General features: G+C 33.5%; 2 protein-coding genes across 5 annotated transcripts in view; one reads left to right on the top strand and one right to left on the bottom strand.

Moving 5' to 3' along the window:
- The first annotated feature begins 1,452 nt into the window (after positions 1-1,452).
- LOC139484582 (uncharacterized) overlaps positions 1,453-24,016 on the top strand; it is a 44,697-nt gene continuing 22,133 nt past the window's right edge. Inside the window, exon 1 of the mRNA XM_071268355.1 lies at positions 1,453-1,742. Within this exon, the coding sequence (XP_071124456.1) occupies positions 1,457-1,742 (286 nt within the window). The 5' untranslated portion in view covers positions 1,453-1,456. The remainder of the gene's footprint in view (positions 1,743-24,016) is intronic.
- Positions 6,183-12,648, bottom strand: LOC139484571 (uncharacterized). 4 transcript variants are annotated; one of them, XM_071268344.1, is made up of 3 exons: positions 12,422-12,648; positions 11,457-11,715; positions 6,183-7,978 (listed from the first exon to the last, which is right to left on the bottom strand). In XM_071268344.1, the coding sequence occupies exons 2-3, from the start codon at positions 11,704-11,706 to the stop codon at positions 7,377-7,379; spliced, it is 852 nt and encodes a 283-aa protein (XP_071124445.1). In that variant the 5' UTR covers positions 11,707-11,715; positions 12,422-12,648; the 3' UTR covers positions 6,183-7,376. The 4 variants fall into 4 exon arrangements, with proteins under 4 accessions (XP_071124445.1, XP_071124446.1, XP_071124443.1 ...); XM_071268345.1 differs by having other exon boundaries at positions 11,457-11,709; XM_071268342.1 differs by having other exon boundaries at positions 6,183-11,715.

Raw genomic sequence — 24,016 nt, 5'->3', positions numbered from 1 at the left:
TATCAATTTATTAATGGTATCTGTGAAAATATGATGAAGAAAAAGGTTATACATGTACATGTATGTATTTAAACAAATAACTATGGCAATGGCTTATTGTTTTACAAGTAAAATTTTGTATAAAGACATGTAAATTATTAGAAAAAGGTATATATTGTTTTGTATCGCTGATCATTCTCTTGTGCTCCATGGTTCCCCTCTATTTTTACGGGTTTCAAGTGTCATATGTGCCCCGACATCTCGAATACGTGTTTGCAATTTTTCTTTTTTGCGTATTTTGTAGGCTACGTGAGACAGAAGGAATCTTTCCTCTTTCATGGATACGGGTAGATCATCTAGAATACGAATTTGACTACCTTTTAAATTGTGGGCACTGGACATAATGAGTTGTTTATCTCCATAGTGGATTAATCGAACAATAATTGGTTTGGGTCCACTACCCCTTGTTGGTACGCGGTGAGCATTAGCAATTGGAATGGCATTTGCTTTTCTCTGTTCAATTTTTAAATTTTCGCTAAACAACTGACGAGTAACAGAATAGATATTCTCGTCTGCATTACTGTCATCAATACCATAAATCATAACATTATATTTTCTTTCGTGCTTTTCAAGCAATGTAACCTGATCCTTTAACTCATTCATCTGGGTTTGAAGCTCATATTTTTGTTTTTGTAATTTTTCACCTTCAATTGCTTGTATTTGCAGATCCATACCTGCAACACCCTGTTCCAACTCTGTGAAGTCTCGTCTCAAAGTGGTTATTTCTACCTGAGATTCATCGTATTTTGTTTTCAGTACATTAACGTCAGTTTTCACTTCATTGATCATGCCTGTTAAATTATGTTCAACTTTTTTAAGTTGCTGTGAAAAGTCACTTACTTTTTTATCAACTCCCATTATGAGGCTTTTGAGCTCTTTAAAGTCAGCTGATGCCATATTAATATTAATATGTAGTTTGGATATTCTTTAAATTGTATGAAAAGATGCTATATTAGGTTGCTTACTTTCAAATATTTTCACACACTTGAAACTACATGTAAACAGTTGCTACTACATGTATACAGTATTGTTCATCTATGTACGACACCGGAGTTTAGTCTAGATATATATGGTTCGTTTCTCAAAGTTATGTGAATTCTATAATTCATATCAAGTAGTCAAAAAAGTCAAGCGTAAATTACAAAAACACTTTCAATAGTCACGATAGTGTACATGTAACATTGGCATCATAGCGATTGGGAATATCATTGAAAATCGTAAATTATATCGTTTTTTGTACTGTATTGTTTTTACACGCACTGCATTAACTGCACATAAACATATCTAACACATACATATGTGTCTCTGCCCCTCTCAACAGTATAAATGCCTCGAAAACTAACTCTTATAAAAATATCATGGGCGCATCCATTACAGGGGCGATGGTTGTGATATAAATAAACCTGACAATAATGGAATGACACCTCTAATGAATGCTTGTCGTCGAAGTCATCAGACGATAGTAGCTCGTCTGATTGAGAGAGGTGCTGATATCAACATTACCGACGATAATGGAGAAAACGCAACTAAATGGGCATCGAAAGGTGGTAACAACGATATAGTTAACCTACTTTTGAACAAAGTTTCTAATGAACATAAATCCAACGATATAGGAAAACCACCACTTGAGAGAGGTTCTAATAACGAAGATATGGTAAGAGATGAAGGAAGTGATATACCACCACTAGAACAGGATGTGGCAGGTATGTGGCCGAAATTAGCTTTATTAATTGTCAACCATTTTGAAATCATATTTCGAAATGTATTTAATCCATTTTGACATGAAATACATTATTATAATTAGGTCTTTCCACTTTTCCGTGGAAAGACCTATTGGTTTTCTTCTGATTATTAGGTCTTTCCACTTTTCCGTGGAAAGACCTATTGGTTTTCTTCTGATTATTAGGTCTTTCAACCTTTCGGATGAAAGACCTATTGTTTTTGTTCTGATTATTATTATTATTATTAGGTCTTTCAACCTTTCAGGTGAAAGACCTATTGTTTTTGTTCTGATTATTATTAGGTCTTTCAACCTTTCAGTTGAAAGACCTATAGGTTTTGTTCTGATTATTATTATTATTATTATTATTATTTTTTTTTTTCTTCCGCCAACTTTTTTTACCTTCGCTGTTTTTTTGTTTCGCAAGATGTTGCTTAGATATATTGTATATGATATCGAACAGTTTATACGCTTTTGAAACCAACTCTGCTTAACCGAATACTTTCCCAAATAAGAGTTATCTCCCCGAACACTGTTTTTCTTGTTATCTCTAAGGCTTCGCAACCGTATAAGAAACCGACAAATTTATTTTTCCAGATTGCTCGTTATATTCTCAGGATGTTGTGTTTTATTTTGACCGAAGCTATCCGGAGACTCCATATGAGAGGTATCCCCCCTTTTGTATATGATATAAGTGATATGCATTTCTTACTGGTGAACCATAAGTGATAGAGACCTAGGGTCTTTTGATTTAAGATCCTTGATCCAAAAAAATGAAAATTAGGTCAAGGTCAAAGGTCAAGGTCAAATTCTAAATTTTGATTTTGGCTTATTTTCACTTATTTTCATTAACCTTATAAGATATTGACAAATTATTTTTACTAAATTGTTTGTTGCGACATGTCGTAACTTATAAATTTTGGTTGCAAGGGTGCGTAGAAAATAAATGGGAGTTTTGGCCCCTCTTATATTTAGAATTATTCGTAAAGTGATATTACTCATGAACCATACATATTAAGGAACTAGTGTCTTTTGATTCGGGATGTTTAGTCTATGACCTTCAAATTGAGGTCAAGGTCAAAGGTTAATTGGACGTTCTAGATTTTGACCTTTGCTTTAAATTCATATTTATACATCATAAAGCCATAGGAACTGACATTTTGAACTGAATTTTAATATTTTCATATCAAAATAGATCTTTATTAGTTGAAAGACCTTCAATTGTTCTTTGAACAATTGGTTTTTAATTATTATTATTTTTTTTTTCTTCCGCCAACTTTTTGTTCCTTCACTGTTTTTTTGTTTCGCAAGATGTCGCTAAGATATATGGTATATGATATCGAACAGTTAATACGCTTCTGAAACTGACACCCCGTAACAAAAAACTTTACCTTGTAAGAGTTATCTCCCCGAACACTGTTTTTCTTGTTATCTCTAAGGCTTCGCAACCGTATAAGAAACCGACAAATTTATTTTTTCAGATTGCTCGTTATATCCTCAGGATGTTGTGTTTTATTTTGACTGAAGCTATCCAGAGACTCCATATGAGAGGTATCCCCCCTTTTGTATATGATATAAGTGATATGCATTTCTAACTGGTGAACCATAAGTGATAGAGACCTAGGGTCTTTTGATTAAAGATCATTGGTCCAAAAAAATGAAAATTAGGTCAAGGTCAAAGGTCAAGGTCAAATTCTAAATTTTGATTTGGCTTATTTTCACTTATTTTCATTAACCTTATAAGATATCGACAAATTATTTTTACTAAATTGTTAGTTGCGACATGTCGTAACTTATAAATTTTGGTTGCAAGGGTGCGTAGACAATAAATGGGAGTTTTGGCCCCTCTTTTATTTAGAATTATGCGTAAAGTGATATTACTCATGAACCATACATATTAAGGAACTAGTGTCTTTTGATTCGAGATGTTTAGTCTATGACCTTGAAATTGAGGTCAAGGTCAAAGATTAATTGGACGTTCTAGATTTTGACCTTTGCTTTAAATTCATATTTATACATCATAAAGCCATAGGAATTGACATTTTCAACTGAATTTTAATATTTTCATATCAAAATAGATCTTTATTAGTTGAAAGACCTTCAATTGTTCTCTGAACAATTGGTTTTTAATTATTATTTTTTTTCTTCCGCCAACATTTTTTTCCTTCGCTGTTTTTTTGTTTCGCAAGATGTCGCTTAGATAAATGAAATATGATATCGAACAGTTTATGCGCTTTTGAAACTGACACCGCGAAACCCAATACTTTCCCATATAAGAGTTATCTCCCCGAACACTGTTTTTTTTGTTATCGCTTAATCTTCACAACCGTTTAAGAAACCGACAAATTTATTTTTCCAAATGGCGCGTTACATCCTCAGGACGTTCTGTTTTTTTTTGACCGAAGCCTTATAGAGATTCCATATGAGAGTTAATTCCCCTTTTGTTTTTGAAATTTTGAAATGTATTTTAAACTGGAAAACCATAAGTGATAGAGACCTCGGGTCTTTTGATTTGAGATCCTTGGTCCAAAAAAACGAAAATTAGGTCAAGGTCAAAGGTCAAGGTCGTATTTTAGATTTTTATTGGTCTTTGATTTCCCTATAACTTTTGAATGGTTATAGATACAGAAAATTTTCATAGTGAAAAATGTTTGGTACCTCAAGGGGCAACTTTGTTACATTTCGACTGCATTGGTTTTACCATTGTGTAAGGGACATAATCACCATTGATGGTTTATATAAAGCCTGCCAACCAACCAACCAACCAACCAACCAACCAACCAAACAACCAACCAACCAACCAACCAACCAACCAATCAAATCAATCAACCAACCAATCAATCAATCAATCAATCAATCATGATCAATCAACCAATCATGATCAAACAATCAATCATGATCAATCAATCATGTTTCCGTCTCATGTGTTTAATATAGGGTTCAAGATCTTCTTTGCTTCTTTTTCGCTGTTTCAATTGACCCTATCCAACCAACCAACCAACTAATCTATCAATCAATCAATCAATCAATCAATCAATCAATCAATCATGATCATGATCATGATCATGATCAATCAATCAATCATGATCATGATCATGATCAATCAATCAATCATGTTTCCGTTTCATGTGTTTAATGTAGGGTCCAAGATCTTCTGTTTCTTTTTCGCTGTTTCAATTGACCCTATCCAACGTGTTTAACCAACCAACCAACCAACCAACCAATCAATCAATCAATCAATCAATCAATCAATCAATCAACCAACCAACTAATCAATCAATCAATCAATCAATCAATATGTATGACTGTTTATTTATGACAGTATAGTGAAGGAACAAGAAAAATTGAAATTTAATATTGTTCTTACGTCTCTTTTGAAAAAAAATCCACATGTACTCTGAAACTACAGGTCCAATCGACCGCAAAATTTGCAGTCAGCAGGGCATACATGTAATAAAGGTTCATAAAAAAACTTGGTGCAGATATCTCTCAAGACTTTTCCTAGAGAAAAGAAATGGCAATACCGTAAAAATACCGTAAAAATACCGTAAAAATCGCTTGCTAGGTACGGAAATCTCAGTAAAAACCTACAATAAAATGTCCGCTCCGAGATTGAAATACTAATCTGTGTTACAAACAGGTGCTGAAAAATGTACATTATCAGAAAATAATCATTAAATGTGTTTTAAAGTTACACCGGATCGATTAAATCCAAAACATGCACTGCCCGTGACCTGTGATCAAAATGTCAATTTCCTACAATGACAAAAGAAATTACATTGTGTGCATTCCGTCTCTATACATGTTGTCTGTTCAACGTCCCCACCTAAAAAGAAATAAAAAGACTAAGTTTTCGTTATTATTAACCCGTGTCACGTGATGTCGCGCGCGCTGTACCTAAAATAAAAGAAACACTTTCCAAACTAAACATGAAACTTCTCCGGTAACACAATACTATAGACCCCTTACACAAACAAACAAACAAACAAACAAACAAACAAACAAACAAACACACACAAACAAACACACACACACACACACACACACACACACACATCAATCAATCATCTTTTTAAGGGGGTGAAAGACCGTTCACAATTGCTTTTTAAAAGCAATTGATTTATATTGTAAAACGGCAATTTTAACCATTCTGTTCCGTTTATATATAAAAAAAAAAAAAAAAATCCCTGGGACCCCCTTTTGCCCCCCCCCTTTTTTTTACCCTCCACTTACAAATGAATGTAGCTTGTGTGCTATCCATTCTATCAACGGATAAGAACGACAACTCCAGTGTTTCCCTATTATTAGGTCTTTCAACCTTTCGGATGAAAGACCTATTGTTTTTGTTCTGATTATTAGGTCTTTCCACTTTTCCGTGGAAAGACCTATTATCCTCGAGGCCCAAAACATAACAAATAGATAATAAGGTTTTGGCAGTATTTGGCCACAGCTTTATCTTGAATAAAATATAACATATATGATATATAATATGTATTTAAATTGGCAATCTTGCTCTGAAATATATTTATCAATGTCTGTATTTAATATATATGTAAATTATAATGTGGCTACCGCAAATTATGGCAAACCACTAATATAAATATATTTAAGTAATATGTCTGGTACGAGAAGTTGACTGATGAGCCCTGGTAATCAGAGGCTATCATTACTGTTCACTGAATATATGAATGTTAAATCCAGCGCAGCGAAATGTGCCAAATGTGCTCTGCCAATGTCCACTTTTACATCTACATTGTGTTCACTAGTTGTCTCCTACTCTCCCATCTCAGTACCATTAGCAGAATTAAGCTGAAATATAAACTTAAAAGCAGTATCTGGTTTCTTACTTCCATTCAGAACAAATACACATGTAACACAAAATTAATTTACATTGGGAGGGTGGTGGGTTTTTTAAGAAGATTATTTTCTCGTCCAATTTTCGTCTGCTGCAATCTTGCCGACGTATTTCGAAAAGACCAAAGCGAGGTTGCGATCAAACTAATAAACACAAATGTTAAATACCCAACAGTGAACCACCACCTGCCCAAATTAAAATCTTCGAGTTTGTACCCAATGGATAACGGGCTTTAAAATTGTAGATTTTAAATCCTTTTATCCTCGAGGCCCAAAACATAACAAATAGATAATAAGGTTTTGGCAGTATTTGGCCACAGCTTTATCTTGAATAAAATATAACATATATGATATATAATATGTATTTAAATTGGCAATCTTGCTCTGAAATATATTTATCAATGTCTGTATTTAATATATATGTAAATTATAATGTGGCTACCGCAAATTATGGCAAACCACTAATATAAATATATTTAAGTAATATGTCTGGTACGAGAAGTTGACTGATGAGCCCTGGTAATCAGAGGCTATCATTACTGTTCACTGAATATATGAATGTTAAATCCAGCGCAGCGAAATGTGCCAAATTGTCCGATAAGATCAGGGTAACAACTTGATCTGATTGGACAACCGCCACTGAAAAGAGGGGGTGTAGCTGCGCGAAGCTGTGCCAAATACAATTTAATATATTAACTTTCAAGTTACTTCCTAGTAACTTACTTGAAACGTCAGATATAAAATGTTAACATAACAGTTGTATCTATTTACAGTCGGGGAAGGTTAAATTAATGCCAAGATTCCTGATGATCATTTCTAATCCTCCCTGGAGGGTATTCAAAAAAATGTTATTTCCCAAAGACGTCAAATGCACTCCATCTTTCATTAAGAATAATTCATTAGCCTTTATATCAGGGTAACGGAGGTAACAACCATCTGTTTTGGTTAAAAATGATGCTATAGAGGTATTAACCCTCATTCTACATTTTTCCATGGCATTAATATTGTCAGAGTAACGCCAACTTGATCTCGGAATAATTTGAGACCAGACAAAAACTGTGTCCAACATCAGTTGACGCATCCAACTGAACTGTTTCCTTATTAGTTCACAAAGAGTTTTTGAACTTTTTTCCCCTATATCATTGCCTCCAATATGTAAAACTAATATAGTTGGCGGATCTTCATATTTTAACATGGTTCTTATTTGTTGTTTCATGTCCAGCACTTTACCTCCACATTTTCCCTGCCACCAAATATTTACTCCCATCCTCTGCAGCCCCAAGTTTACCCCTCCCGGTCTTCCTCTGGCTTCCCCAAAGGCATGCTTAATAATCGAGGATCCAACGATCCAAACTGTAGCATGTCCTGCAATTCTTAGAAAGCAATTATTACTTGCTTATATTGATGCAGGACATACCATTTATTTACATAATACAATATTATTTAAATGCCAGCTCAAGACTGCATTACAAAATAAGCAAATATAGAAACATATTTACACAAATAAATGTACATATATGATGTTCAGGCATTTAAATCCTAATGTAACGCAAAAAGGCCTGTGACTTCCAACGTCCCATTTCTTTAATTTGTTCATCAGAAATACCTTCTAATGCACATGTAGTTGCCATGCCAATTCTAAAGGAATGGGACTTAAATCCATTGTTTTCTATACCAATTACTGACAGAGACCTTTTTAATAATGCTGAAAACTGGTATCTTGTAAGGGGGGATCCATCAAAATGACAAAATAAAGGTCCCAGATAAGGTGGGCGAACTTTAATAAAATTAGCCATTATTTGTACTGGACATACATTTTTGTTTTTCTGCTTAGAAATAACGATTGTTGTTCCAGAACCAAACTGATCAGTTTTAGATGACGTCAATAAAACCTCTAATCTTGCATCACAAAGCTTTATATTTTCAAATTTTACGGTATGCATCTGCTTATTTTTACAATCAACTGTTATTTCACCTACTCTCATAAAACCATGAAAGGCTAGCGAAAATGAAGCCATAAACAGTTTTGTCTCATACCCGTTTTTGCAAATCACCGCCAGTGACCTCAATAATTTTTCCAATATATCTCTCGTTATGGGTAATCTAGTGTCCTTTTGATTTGGGCCCCCCAACCTTTTTATTCCTTCAATCAATTTTCTGACAACAAATTTCTGTGTATTGTCTTCTAAATTGTTGATTTTATTAAAGTAACTTAAGCCTGAAATATAGCCAGATACTGTTGAGTGGGACAATTTCTTTCTAAACATATAAACAATGAATGATGTCAAGTCATCAAGCGGAATAGGCCAGACATCAGAAAAACCATGATTTTCTCTGAATTTAACAAATATGTCCATGCTATGCAAATATGCTTTCTGTGTACTGGGTGCTAATGAATTTATAAGTAAATGATTCATTTCAGTTCTGAAATCATCGACAGGAATTCTTGTGGGATTGCTGCTGGAGAACTGTCTGCATTCGGGACCAAGTCCATAAAACGTTGTTCCTGAAATCGAGAAAGAGCATCTGCGATTGCATTATGCTCACCCTCAATATGTTGTGCCCTAAATTGTATGTTATTGTTCATAGTGAGAAAAACTAGTTGTCTTATCAATATCATAACTCTCTTTGATTTTGATGTTCTTTTGTTCACAATGCTTACTAATGCCTGATTATCTATTCTCAACAGAATCTTTTTATTTCTAAATGAACGACCCCATATCATGAACGACAGCACGATGGGAATAAGCTCCAAACATGTTATATCCAATAAAATGCTAGTATCAGCCCAACTACTTGGCCACTGGTATTGTACCCAGTGACCTTGAAAATAAGCTCCACAACCTAATAAAACATTACCTGCACTATCAGTGAATAATTCCAGACTTTCATTAGTCGACCAAAATCTATCAGGAAAATAACACTGACCATTGAATTGATCTAGAAAATTTAGCCAAACTCTAGCATCTGCTTTGACCTCTGAATTCAATCTGACAGTATAATAAGGCTTTCCATTCTTAACTGAAGCTATCAAATCGTAAAAACGACGAATAAAAGCACGGGCTGATATAATAGCCCTTGAACAAAATGCCATTAAACCAGTAATTGATTCAAGTTCCTTCAGTGCCATTTTCTTTTTCGACAAGACCTGATCAAGCATAAATTTAAGTTTATCCAGTTTTTCAGGGGGGATTCTAACCAACATAAGTACTGTGTCAATTTCAAGGCCTAAAAATGTGATACATGTGGTAGGACCTACTGTTTTATTCTCTGCTAGTGGAACACCTAGCTGCCTACATACTTCATTAAAAGTGTCCATCAAAATGGTACAATTATCCGTTGAACTTTCACCAGCAAAGAAAAAGTCATCCAAATAGTGGTCTAAAGTCTCAATGCCAGCTTTCAATGCAACTGTTTTATGCAAAAAAGTGGCAAATTTTTCAAAGAGGGCACATGATATAGAACAGCCTTCAGGCAGACATTTATTAATATAATATTTCCCATCAAAGAAAATTCCCAGAAGGTCAAAATCAGCTGGGTGAACCAATAAAATTCTAAAGGCCTGACTAATGTCCATTTTTGCGCAAAGCACGTTATTTCCTAATTCAGAGATCATCCCAACCACTTTATCAAAAGAAGAATACTTTACTTTACAAATTTCTGGATCAATGAAATCATTCACACTCCAGTTTAGAGGATAAGACAAGTGAGTTATAAGACGCCATCCACCGTCATTTTTTGAAACTACCCCAATAGGAGATATTCTTAAAGTTGAAATTGGTATTTTTGAAAAGGGGCCCAACATTCTACCAAGATGCACTTCTTTTTGTAATTTTAAATTCGTTTCAGTTTTGTGAACTTCTGCCGAAATGAGATTGCTTGCAAAACTCGAGATCCTTGGACCAGTATAGTTTAATCTAAACCCCTCTATAAATCCCAATAATAACATTGCTGCATCAGTTTTGTTTTCATAATTTGACAGTAATTCTCTTAAAGATTTAATTTTGACTGGGGTTTTGCCTTTGTCCCATAAATGCTCCAGGAGAACGGAATCTTGTGTTATTTTGCATTTGCCTAGGTGCAAAGGGTTGAAAATTAGATGCTGTTTTTTGTGGTGCTTGAGGCCGGGCTGATCTGAATCTCTGAACAATCCCAGGTGACTGAGGATTATTAGAGTTAGTCACTTTGCTATTAGTGCAATATATAACCGGATGTACCCCACTGCATTTTAAACAAGCATGTTTGTATGTGCAATATTGTTGGGTGCACGTCCCATTATAATTATATGCATAGCATTTAAGAAAATTGTTTGTTGGTTTTTGTGCAATATTGAACTCTGGCCCATTAATTGGACCTGCTGGTTGCATATACAATAACCATAGCTCAGTGTCTATGACAGACCAGGATCCAGCAGGCTCCTGTGATCTACGTAGTCTAAACTGTTCATCATACAATTTCCATCCTAAACCTGCATAGCGTTAAGCCCCTAACCTGACAGTTTGCATATACTTCAACAGTTCTTGGAACTGAGATGTATGTATAGTACAATAAATACTGATATATATTAAAAAGGCATCCGTCCATATACCTATTGTGTTAATTCTTGTATCCTGTTGCTTAGGTTGTAATATAATCTGTCCCTGATTAAATGTAAGTGTTTGATTCACTCCTGTTATGTTTTGTGAATTATTTAACAAACTGCCCATATCTACATATTCCCCATTTATTACTTTTTGTTTGACATTTTGCGATACGTTTCGCGCTATGTCATCTGACGCCTTAACCGTTTCAATGGGTAAGGCATAACCTGTGTTAATTAGGGGTTGGTGTAATGTTGTATTACCTGGAGCAGGGTAAATTGTTTCTGCTGGCAGTGTTGCTGGGATCATTATTGGACTGTGTGGTAGTACATTAGTTGTCACTGTGTTTGAGCCGAGCTGTACAGGTGGTGTTCCACTTGTTCTAGGTAATCTATCTGCAATATTAGCAGTCGCCTCTTCCTGTTGCTGTTTCGACTTCTTTGCAGCAGCCGCTGCGCCTCCATTATTTGCCCTGCTTGTCGGCACCCTTTTTCTGCCGGACCTCCTATACATGATCTGAAACTTAAAGTGTATGTGTTATCTTCATTCAAATACATGTGCTTTACCTTATATATACATGTATATATAAAATATTAAAAGTGAATATCCAAAAACATACGTATTTCACAAATCTCTCTCCGATTATATGCCTATAGTTTGCTCTTTCGTGTTATTCTCAGGATATATAAACTAAGAATCAATTACTACTTACTAAAATGATTGTTTTGCCATTTGTGCAAATCCGAAACATACGAGTTTATCAAAGCCGGTTCCGGTTTTTATGCCCACCGTTAACCGGAAGTTTGTCATTACAAGTTTGTCAATAAATAGAGTCGAAACACTCAACTTTTTGCTCATTTTTGTCCTGTATTTAGATGAACTAAGTTATCGACTGCATCAATTTATATGCTGACAATAAGCTATTTCAAAATTTCATTGTGAAAATATTTGGTTGATTTGAAAACCCCTTATATCACTAAAGTACGGCAATAACAGTTATAAATTCCTTCACATTTTCAAATTGCATAAAAATATAATGTCTAACACAATCTTGGTTTGATTTATTTTTGGCTGTGACCGTTTACTTAAATTCGACATTCATTTGCACATTAAATTTTTGTATGTTTTTAAATGTCGTTTTTAACTAAAATTTCAAGACATCGGGATTAAATCGATATCAATCCGTCTTTATCGTATATCAAAATAAACTTATAACCCTTTATCAAACCTATTTCAGGTGTTATTTCAACTTTTTTAAGAAGATTATTTTCTCGTCCAATTTTCGTCTGCTGCAATCTTGCCGACGTATTTCGAAAAGACCAAAGCGAGGTTGCGATCAAACTAATAAACACAAATGTTAAATACCCAACAGTGAACCACCACCTGCCCAAATTAAAATCTTCGAGTTTGTACCCAATGGATAACGGGCTTTAAAATTGTAGATTTTAAATCCTTTTGGATTTCTTCTGATTATTAGGTCTTTCAACCTTTCGGTTGAAAGACCTATAGGTTTTGTTCTGATTATTATTAGGTCTTTCAACCTTTCAGGTGAAAGACCTATTGTTTTTGTTCTGATTATTATTATTATTAGGTCTTTCAACCTTTCAGTTGAAAGACCTATTGTATTTGTTCTGATTATTATTATTATTATTATCATTATTAGGTCTTTCAACCTTTCAGGTGAAAGACCTATTGTTTTTGTTCTGATTATTATTTTTTTTTTTCTTCCGCCAATTTTTTTTTCCTTCACTGTTTTTTTGTTTCCCAAGATGTCGCTTAGATATATGGTATATGATATCGAACAGTTAATACGCTTCTGAAACTGACACCGCGTAACAAAAAACTTTACCTTGTAAGAGTTATCTCCCCGAACACTGTTTTTCTTGTTATATCTAAGGCTTCGCAACCGTAAAAGAAACCGACAAATTTATTTTTCCAAATTGCTCGTTATATCCTCAGGATGTTCTGTTTTATTTTGACCAAAGCTATCCTGAGACTCCATATGAGCGTTATCCCCCCTTTTGTATATGATATAAGTGATATGCATTTCTAACTGGTAAACCATAAGTGATAGAGTCCTAGGGTCTTTTGATTTAAGATCCTTGGTCCAAAAAAATGAAAATTAGGTCAAGGTCAAAGGTCAAGGTCAAATTCTAAATTTTGATTTTGGCTTATTTTCACTTATTTTCATTAACCTTATAAGATATCGACAAATTATTTTTACTAAATTGTTAGTTGCGACATGTCGTAACTTATAAATTTTGGTTGCAAGGGTACGTAGACAATAAACGGGAGTTTTTGCCCCTCTTATATTAACATTTATGCGTAAAGTGATATTACTCATGAACCATACATATTAAGGAACTAGTGTCTTTTGATCTGAGATGTTTAGTCTATGACCTTGAAATTGAGGTCAAGGTCATAGTTTAATTGGACGTTCTAGATATTGACCTTTGCTCGAAATTCATATATATACATCATAAAGCCATAGAAACTGACAATTTCAACTGAATTTTAATATTTTTATTTCAAAATAGAGCCTTATTGGTTGAAAGACCTTCAATTGTTCTCTGAACAATTGGTTTTTAATTATTATTATTTTTTTTCTTCCGCCAACTTTTTTTTCCTTCACTGTTTTTTTGTTTCCCAAGATGTCGCTTAGATATATGGTATATGATATCGAACAGTTAATACGCTTCTGAAACTGACACCGCGTAACAAAAAACTTTACCTTGTAAGAGTTATCTCCCCGAACACTGTTTTTCTTGTTATCTCTAAGGCTTCGCAACCGTATAAGAAACCGACAAATTTATTTTTCCAAATTGCTCGTTATATCCTCATGATGTTCTGTTTTATTTTGACCGAAGCTATCCGGAGACTCCATTTGAGCGTTATCCCCCCTTTTGTATATGATATAAGTGATATGCATTTCTAACTGGTAAACCATAAGTGATACAGACCTAGGGTCTTTTGATTTAAGATCCTTGGTCCAAAAAATTGAAAATTAGGTCAAGGTCAAAGGTCAAGGTCAAATTCTAAATTTTGATTTTGGCTTATTTTCACTTATTTTAATTAACCTTATAAGATATCGACAAATTATTTTTACTAAATTGTTAGTTGCGACATGTCGTAACTTATGAATTTTGGTTGCTAGGGTGCGTAGACAATAAATGGGAGTTTTCGCCCCTCTTATATTTAGAATTATTCGTAAAGTGATATTACTCATGAACCATACATAATACAGACCTAGGGTCTTTTGATTTGAGATCCTTGGTTTATGACCTTGAAATTGAGGTCAAGGTCATAGGTTAATTGGACGTTCTAGATTTTGACCTTTGCTCGAAATTCATATTTTTATATCATAAAGACATAGCAACTGACTTTTTCAACTGAATCTTAATATTTTCATTTCAAAATAGATCCTTATTGGTTGAAAGACCTTCAATTGTTCTTTGAACAATTGGTTTTTAATTAGGTCTTTCAACCTTTCAGTTGAAAGACCTATTGTTTTTGTTCTGATTATTATTTTTTTTTTTCTTCCGCCAAATTTTTTTTCCTTCACTGTTTTTTTGTTTCCCAAGATGTCGCTTAGATATATGGTATATGATATCGAACAGTTAATACGCTTCTGAAACTGACACCGCGTAGCAAAAAACTTTACCTTGTAAGAGTTATCTCCCCGAACACTGTTTTTCTTGTTATCTCTAAGGCTTCTCAACCGTATAAGAAACCGACAAATTTATTTTTCCAAATTGCTCGTTATATCCTCAGGATGTTCTGTTTTATTTTGACCGAAGCTATCCGGAGACTCCATATGAGCGTTATCCCCCCTTTTGTATATGATATAAGTGATATGCATTTCTAACTGGTCAACCATAAGTGATAGAGACCTAGGGTCTTTTGATTTAAGATCCTTGGTCCAAAAAAATGAAAATTAGGTCAAGGTCAAAGGTCAAGGTCAAATTCTAAATTTTGATTTTGGCTTATTTTCACTTATTTTCATTAACCTTATAAGATATCGACAAATTATTTTTACTAAATTGTTAGTTGCGACATGTCGAAACTTATAAATTTTGGTTGCAAGGGTGCGTAGACAATAAATGGGAGTTTTCGCCCCTCTTATAGTTAGAATTATGCGTAAAGTGATATTACTCATGAACCATACATATTAAGGAACTAGTGTCTTTTGATCCGAGATGTTTAGTCTATGACCTTGAAATTGAGGTCAAGGTCAAAGGTTAATTGGACGTTCTAGATTTTGACCTTTGCTTTAAACTCATATTTATACATCATAAAGCCATAGAAACTGACATTTTGAACTGAATTTTAATATTTTCATATCAAAATAGATCTTTATTAGTTGAAAGACCTTCAATTGTTCTTTGAACAATTGGTTTTTAATTATTTTTTTTTTTCTTCCGCCAACTTTTTGTTCCTTCACTGTTTTTTTGTTTCGCAAGATGTCGCTAAGATATATGGTATATGATATCGAACAGTTAATACGCTTCTGAAACTGATACCGCGTAACAAAAAACTTTACCTTGTAAGAGTTATCTCCCCGAACACTGTTTTTCTTGTTATCTCTAAGGCTTCGCAACCGTATAAGAAACCGACAAATTTATTTTTCCAAATTGCTCGTTATATCCTCAGGATGTTCTGTTTTATTTGGACCGAAGCTATCCGGAGACTCCATATGAGAGTTATCCCCCCTTTTATATATGATAAAAGTGATTTGCATTTCTAACTGGTAAACCATAAGTGATAGAGACCTAGGGTCTTTTGATTTAAGATCCTTGGTCCAAAAAAATGAAAATTAGGTCAAGGTCAAAGGTCAAGGTCAAATTTTAAATTTTGATTTTGGCTTATTTTCACTTACTTCATTAATTTTATAAGATTGCGACAAATTATTTTTACTAAATTGTTAGTTGCGACATGTCGTAACTTATGAATTTTGATTGGAAGGGTGCATAGACAATAAATGGGAGTTTTTACCCCTCTTATATTTAGAATTATGCGTAAAGTGATATTACTCATAAACCATACATAATACTGACCTAGGGTCTTTTGATTTGGGATCCTTAGTTTATGACCTTGAAATTGAGGTCAAGGTCATAGGTTAATTGGACGTTCTAGATTTTGACCTTTGCTCGAAATTCATATTTTTATATCATAAAGACATAGCAACTGACATATTCAATTGAATCTTAATATTTTTATATCAAAATAGATCCTTATTGGTTGAAAGACCTTCAATTGTTCTTTGAACAATTGGTTTTTAATTATTAAGGTCTTTCCTTTTTCTATAAGGAAAGACCTTACTGTATTTCTTCTGTTTATTATTATTCTTTTTCCGCCAAACTTTGACGAAGTTAGCAGCCTAAACCGTAAGACGTGTCGCTTTCATGTTCTCACTTTGTATCGGTGTCATGAATACCTATCCGGAACTCACCCTGTTAGTCGAAATATTTTGTCGGTTCGGAGTAATCCCTCCGAAACCAAAAAACCTTGTTATCGTTCCAACACCGTAACCGTAATAGATAGAAAAAAAACGAAGGGTGCAATTTGTTCAGGACCAGACCCCGGTTCTTCGTTACATTTGATTCGAAAAGATTCAACGACTCATTGGTAGGGTTATGCCCCTATGAAAATTAACCGGTGTCGGTTGGCCACCAAAACTCAGAAACCGTAAGTCGTAGACACCTAGGATCTTCACCAATCATCATCAATTCATGTATCTTCGAAAAATATCTCAAGGTCAAATTTGTATGTTGACCTTGACCTTTGACCTTACACCTTGTTATGGAATAATCTCAGCAACCATTATACTTACAGAAGTTTTAAATAGTGGAAAATGTTTGGGTCATTACCGTGCATTTTTGTTACATTTTGACCGAAGAGATTTGACCTTTTTTTAAGGGGCATAAAGCCTGTTTTAGGTTTCTGAAAACACAAAATCAGCTTTTATTATATAACCAAAGGTCCTAGACCCTTGGGGTCTTCAGTAATGGCATTGGGGATTAATGACCTTGCCAAAGGTCAAGGTCATGTCCCAGAGTGCGAATTTAGTGTTTTTAACCTTATATAAAGGATTTTTAGTGTGTTTTCGAGCTTTTTATGGTTGACCTTGACCTTTTCAATCCATTCTACGTCTGTTGGAACATGTATTTTACATTACAAAAGGAAAGACCTCTCAATTGTTCAAGAACAATTGACAGTTTAATTATTTTTTTTTTTCTTCCGCCAACTTTTTTTTCCTTCACTGTTTTTTTGTTTCCCAAGATGTCGCTTAGATATATGGTATATGATATCGAACAGTTAATACGCTTCTGAAACTGACACCGCGTAACAAAAAACTTTACCTTGTAAGAGTTATCTCCCCGAACACTGTTTTTCTTGTTATCTCTAAGGCTTCGCAACCGTATAAGAAACCGACAAATTTATTTTTCCAAATTGCTCGTTATATCCTCAGGATGTTCTGTTTTATTTTGACCGAAGCTATCTGGAGACTCCTTATGAGAGTTGTCCCCCCTTTTGTATATGATATAAGTGATATGCATTTCTAACTGGTAAACCATAAGTGATAGAGACCCAGGGTCTTTTGATTAAAGATCCTTTGTCCAAAAAAATGAAAATGAGGTCAAGGTCAAAGGTCAAGGTCAAATTCTAAATTTTGATTTTGGCTTATTTTCACTTATTTTCATTAACCTTATAAGATATCGACAAATTATTTTTACTAAATTGTTAGTTGCGACATGTCGTAACTTATAAATTTTGGTTGCAAGGGTGCGTAGACAATAAATGGGAGTTTCCGCCCCTCCTATATATTTAGAATTATGCGTAAAGTGATATTACTCATGAACCATACATATTAAGGAACTAGTGTCTTTTGATTCGAGATGTTTAGTCTATGACCTTGAAATTGAGGTCAAGGTCAAAGGTTAATTGGACGTTCTAGATTTTGACCTTTGCTCGAAATTCATATTTCTACATCATAAAGCCATAGGAACTGACATTTTCAACGGAATTTTAATATTTTCATATCAAAATCAATCCTTTTTGGTTGAAAGACCTTCAATTGTTCTCTGAACAATTGGTTTTTAATTATTATTATTTTTTTTTTTTTTTTCTTCCGCCTAATTTTTTTCCTTCGCTGTTTTTTTGTTTCGCAAGATGTTGCTTAGATTTTTGGAATATGATATCGAACAGTTTATACGCTTTTGAAACCAACTCTGCTTAACCGAATACTTTCCCAAATAAGAGTTGTCTCCCCGAACACTGTTTTTCTTGTTATCTCTAAGGCTTCGCAACCGTATAAGAAACCGACAAATTTATTTTTCCAAATTGCTCGTTATATCCTCAGGATGTGCTGTTTTATTTTGACCGAAGCCGTATATAGATTCCATATGAGAGTTATCCCCCCTTTTATGTTTCATATAAGAATTTGCATTTCTAACTGGTAAACCATAAGTGATAGAGACCTAGGGTCTTTTGATTTGAGGTCCTTGGTCCAAAAAAATAAAAATAAGGTCAAGGTCAAAGGTCAAGGTCATATTATAAATTTTGATTTTGGCTTATTTTCACTTATTTTCAAAAGCCGTATAACTTATCGACAAATTATTTTTACTAAATTGTTAGTTGCGACATGTCGTAACTTATAAATTTTGGTTGAAAGGGTGCGTAGACAATAAATGGGAGTTTTCGCCCCTCTTATGTTTAGAATTATGCGTAAAGCGATATTACTCATGAACCATACAGATTAAGGAACTAGTGTCTTTAGGTTTGAGATCCTTAGTCTATGACCTTCAAATTGAGGTCAAGGTCATAGGTTAATTGGACGTTCTAGATTTTGACCTTTGGTCTAAATAAGCTCCAAATTCATATTTAGACATTATAAAGTCATAGGAACTGACATATCAACTGAATTTTTAATATTTTCACATCAAAATATGTTGTAAGTGGTGGAAAGACCATCAATGGTTCTCTGAACAATTGGTTTTTAATTATTATTTTTTTTCTTCCGCCAACTTTTTGTTCCTTCGCAATTTTTTTGTTTCACAAGATGTCGCTTAGATATATGGTATATGATATCGAACAATTAATACGCTTTTGAAAGTGACACTGCGTAACCAAAATCTTATCCATGTAAGAGTTATCTCCCCGAACACTGTTTTTCTTGTTATCCCTTAATCTTCCCAACCATATAAGAAACCGACAAATTTATTTTACCAAATTGCTCGTTATATCCTCAGGATGATTTGATTCATTTTAACCGAAGCTATCCGGAGACTCCATATGAGAGTTATTTCCCCTTTTATATTTGATATAAGTGATATGCATTTTTAACTGGAAAACCATAAGTGGTAGATGCCTAGGGTCTTTTGATTTGAGGTCCTTGGTCCAAAAAAATGAAAATGAGGTCAAGGTCAAAGGTCAAGGTCATGATTAAAATTTTGATTTTGGCTTGTTATCTCTTATTTTCAGTAATCATACAAGATATCGACAAAATATTTTCACACAATTGTTAGTTACGACATGTAGTAACACATAAATTTTAGTCGAAAGGGTACGTAGACATTTGACGCGAGTTTTCCCCCTTTTTATATCTAATATCATACGTATGGTAATATAACTCATTAACAATATAAAGTAGAGGACTAGAGTCTTTTGATTTGAGGTCCTTGGTTTATAACCTTGAAATTGAGCTCAAGGTCATATGCTAATTAAACGTTCTAGATTTTGACCTTTGCTTTTACCTCATATGTACACATGATAAAGCCATGGGACTTTTTGCATTAAGTTGTAAGCAATGTGACCTTAAAAAACACAACCGGAAGTAGCTATTTTTTGTACTAAATCAATGTAAAAGTATATAGAACCATATATTTTTGGAATCAGTGTCAAGTAAACTATCAAACAATACCGGAAGTAAACTTTTTAAACCGGAAGTAAAAGATTATCTCCCTTTTCGATATATTTTTTTGATAGAAACCATATATTTTTTGAATAAGCGTTCAATAAGCTGTCATTTGGAGCTAAAATTGACATTTTAAACCAAATTTTAATATTTTTATATAAAAAAGGTCTTAACTGGTGGAAAGACCATCAATGGTTCTCTGAACAATTGGTTTTTAATTATTATTTTTTTTCTTCCGCCTAATTTTTTTTGCTTCGCTAACTTTTTGTTTCACAAGATGTCACTTAGATATTTTGTATATGATATCGAAGAGTTAATACGCTTTTGAAACTGACACCGCGTAACAAAAATCTTTTCCATGTAAGAGTTATCTCCCCGAACACTGTTTTTCTTGTTATCAATTATATGTCGCAACCATATAAGAAACCGACAAATTTATTTTACCAAATTGCTCGTTATATCCTCAGGATGAAATGAATAATTTTAGTCGAAGCTATCCAGAGACTCCATATGAGAGTTATTCCCCCTTTTGTATATGATATAACTGATTTGCATTTCTAACTGGTAAACGATAAGTGACATAGGCCTAGGGTCTTTTGATTTAAGGTCCTTGGTTCAAAAAAATGAAAATGAGGTCAAGGTCATGTTCAAAATTTTGATTTTGGCTTGTTATCGCTTATTTTCAGAAATCTTATAAGATATCGACAAAATATTTTCACACAATTGTTAGTCGCGACATGTAGTTACACATAAATTTTAGTCAAAAGGGTACGTAAACATTTGATGTTAGTTTTCCCCCCTTTTATATCTAATATCAGTTGTATGGTAATATAACTCATTAACAATATAAAGTAAAGACCTAGAGTCTTTTGATTTGAGGTCCTTAGTTTATGACCTTGAAATTGAGCTCAAGGTCATATGTTAATTTAATATTCAAGATTTTGACCTTTGCTTTTATCTCATATATATTCATGTTAAAGCTATTAGACTTTTTGCATTAGGTTGCAAGCAATATGACGTTGAAAAAGCTAACCGGAAGTGACCTTTTGCAAACCGGAAGTAGCTAATTTTTGGTATAAATTATTGTAAAAGTATGTAAAACCATATATTTTTGGAATCAGCGTCAAGTAATCTATAAGACAGTACCGGAAGTAACATATTTTGAACCGGAAGTAGAAAATTATCTCCCTTATTTATATCTTTTTGTATATAAACCTTATATTTTTAGATCAGCGTACAATAAGTTGTCATTTGACGCTGAAATTGACATTTAAAAGCAAATTTTAATATTTTTATATAAAAAAAATCATTACTAGTGGAAAGACCATCAATGGTTCTCTGAACAATTGGTTTTTAATTGTGTTTGCATTTGGTACACTGGTTATATAATTAGCAAATTTAGAAAACATGTATAAACATGCTTTGATACTATATATGCCCTTGAATTTTTACTAGATAACATTTTTGTTCGATTTGGGGATTCCGTATATCGTCAGATTATCGGAATTCCAATGGGGACTAACTGTGCACCACTTATTGCGGACCTCTTTTTGTATTGTTATGAGTTACAATTTATGACAAAAATAAGCAAAGACCCATCAAAACAACATCTGATAAACAAATTTAATAATACTTTTAGATATTTGGACGATATTTTGGCTCTCAATAATGACGACTTCAGTATGTATATTAATGAAATTGATCCTGCTGAACTTACTTTAAATAAAGCTAATACTAACAATGACCACTGCCCTTTCCTCGATCTTGATATCTATATCACTAACGGAAAGCTGAATACTAAAAGTTATGATAAAAGGGATGATTTTTCATTTCCTATCCTTAATTATCCGTTTTTAGATGGTGACGTTCCCTTGTCACCATCTAACGGTGTTTATATATCTAAACTTGTAGGATTCTCTCGTGTATTTAACAATGTTTTAGATTTTAACGAGTGAAATTTATGTATTACTGAAAAATTATTACACCAGGGTTTTCGATATCACAAACTAGTCAAAACATTTACTAAATTTTATCATCGGTATAAAGGCATCATTCGTAAATATAGCTCAACATGCAGACTTCTTATACGTTCAGGTATTTCACATCCAATTTTTTTATGGAAATATTCTTTATAAAGCACAAAGGTGTCAGTATTCAACTCAGAAACTTACAAAACCTTTGAATAGACTTATTAAGAAGGGATATAATTACGACACTGTTGTCAAGTCATTAACGATTGCATATTTTGGCGTTAATATTGAGTCACTGATAAGGTCTTTGCGTCGGAACTAAACACATTTATTCTAAAAACAGTTGTTGGTATGACACGGGTTAAGTTCTTCTCATATATGTTATGATGGTATGATACTAAACCCCTTACGGGAAGGATTGTGCCTGATGTTCATATGATGAAATCATAATCTTTCAGTCAGTTTAATTGAAGTTTGGAGCTGGCATGTCAGTTAACTGTTAGTAGTTTGTTGTTATTTATGTATTATTGTCATTTTGTTTATTTTCTTTGGTTACATCTTCTGACATTAGACTCGGACTTCTCTTGAACTGAATTTTAATGTGCGTATTGTTATGCGTTTACTTTTCTACATTGGTTAGAGGTATAGGGGGAGGGTTGAGATCTCACAAACGTGTTTAACCCCGCCGCATTTTTGCGCCTGTCCAAAGTCAGGAGCCTCTGGCCTTTGTTAGTCTTGTATTATTTTAATTTTAGTTTCTTGTGTACAATTTGGAAATTAGTATGGCGTTCATTATCACTGAACTAGTATATATTTGTTCAGAGGCCAGCTGAAGGACGCCTCCGGGTGCGGGAATTTCTCGTTACATTGAAGACCTGTTGGTGACCTTCTGCTGTTGTTTTTTTTTATTTGGTCGGGTTGTTGTCTCTTTGACACATTCCCCATTTCCATTCTCAATTTTAAAGAAACAGTTGATTAGTACAAAGTTGAAGAGCATTGAGGATCCAAAATTCCAAAAAGTTGTGCCAAATATGGCTAAGGTAATCTATGCCTAGAATTAGAAAATCCTTAGTTTTTCGAAAAATTCAAAACAGGAAATTTATAAAAATGACCACATTATTGATATTCATGTCAACACCGAACAAACTTATTTGTTGGCTTCCTGTTGTCAAATGACTGTCATAGTGTAGCAATAATTCGTGAAAGAGATTAAATAGATTAATAACGTTTCAATTTTTTCGTGTATCCCATCGCCTGCTTATAATTTTGATTGGATAGTTAAACTAATTGTTTTAATGGACATACTCATCCAACTCATGTTCACCGATTTGGCATAAATTCTCATTTTGAAAAATAATATACTTAAACTTGTATCCATTACAAAGCGTCTGAAATAAATAGTGAACAATGCATAATTTTGATGATATATTTCAGCATTGAATGTTTACACCCGAGGATTACAGACTGTCACATAACATGCATAACCCGATATACACGTACACATATATATAAACAGATAACGACCTCCTGCACTTATATTTTTCTATGTCTGTTAGATATCATGTTATAATTAAAACGTTGTTATTCAATGTTTTTACGTTAGATAATGATTTTTATGTAGGTTGTTGCTGGAGGTCTTTTAAATGAAAACATATCTTGCTCTTATTCTGACTAAAATGAAATTAATTTCCATGTGGACTGCATCTTCAAATGAAAAAAATTACATACAAATTTCCTATTTGATATTTTTCAAAACAGTTTTTATAGTAACATTTTCGGGTCCTATGTTCAAAATCATAGGACAGAATATGAAATGGCCTCAAGATAAATGATTCGTTAAACCCCACATAAAAACATCATGTAGGCAAGCGAGAAAAAAAAGATCAATCGAAATTTATCTCAGCATCCAATCCTCTTTACATCGAAATAAAATTAAGAA

This window comes from Mytilus edulis, chromosome 8, assembly GCF_963676685.1.
Source record: "Mytilus edulis chromosome 8, xbMytEdul2.2, whole genome shotgun sequence".
Taxonomy (NCBI): Eukaryota; Metazoa; Mollusca; class Bivalvia; order Mytilida; family Mytilidae; genus Mytilus; species Mytilus edulis.
Note: the sequence above shows the minus strand (reverse complement) of the source record. Positions and strands in the feature narration are given on the sequence as shown.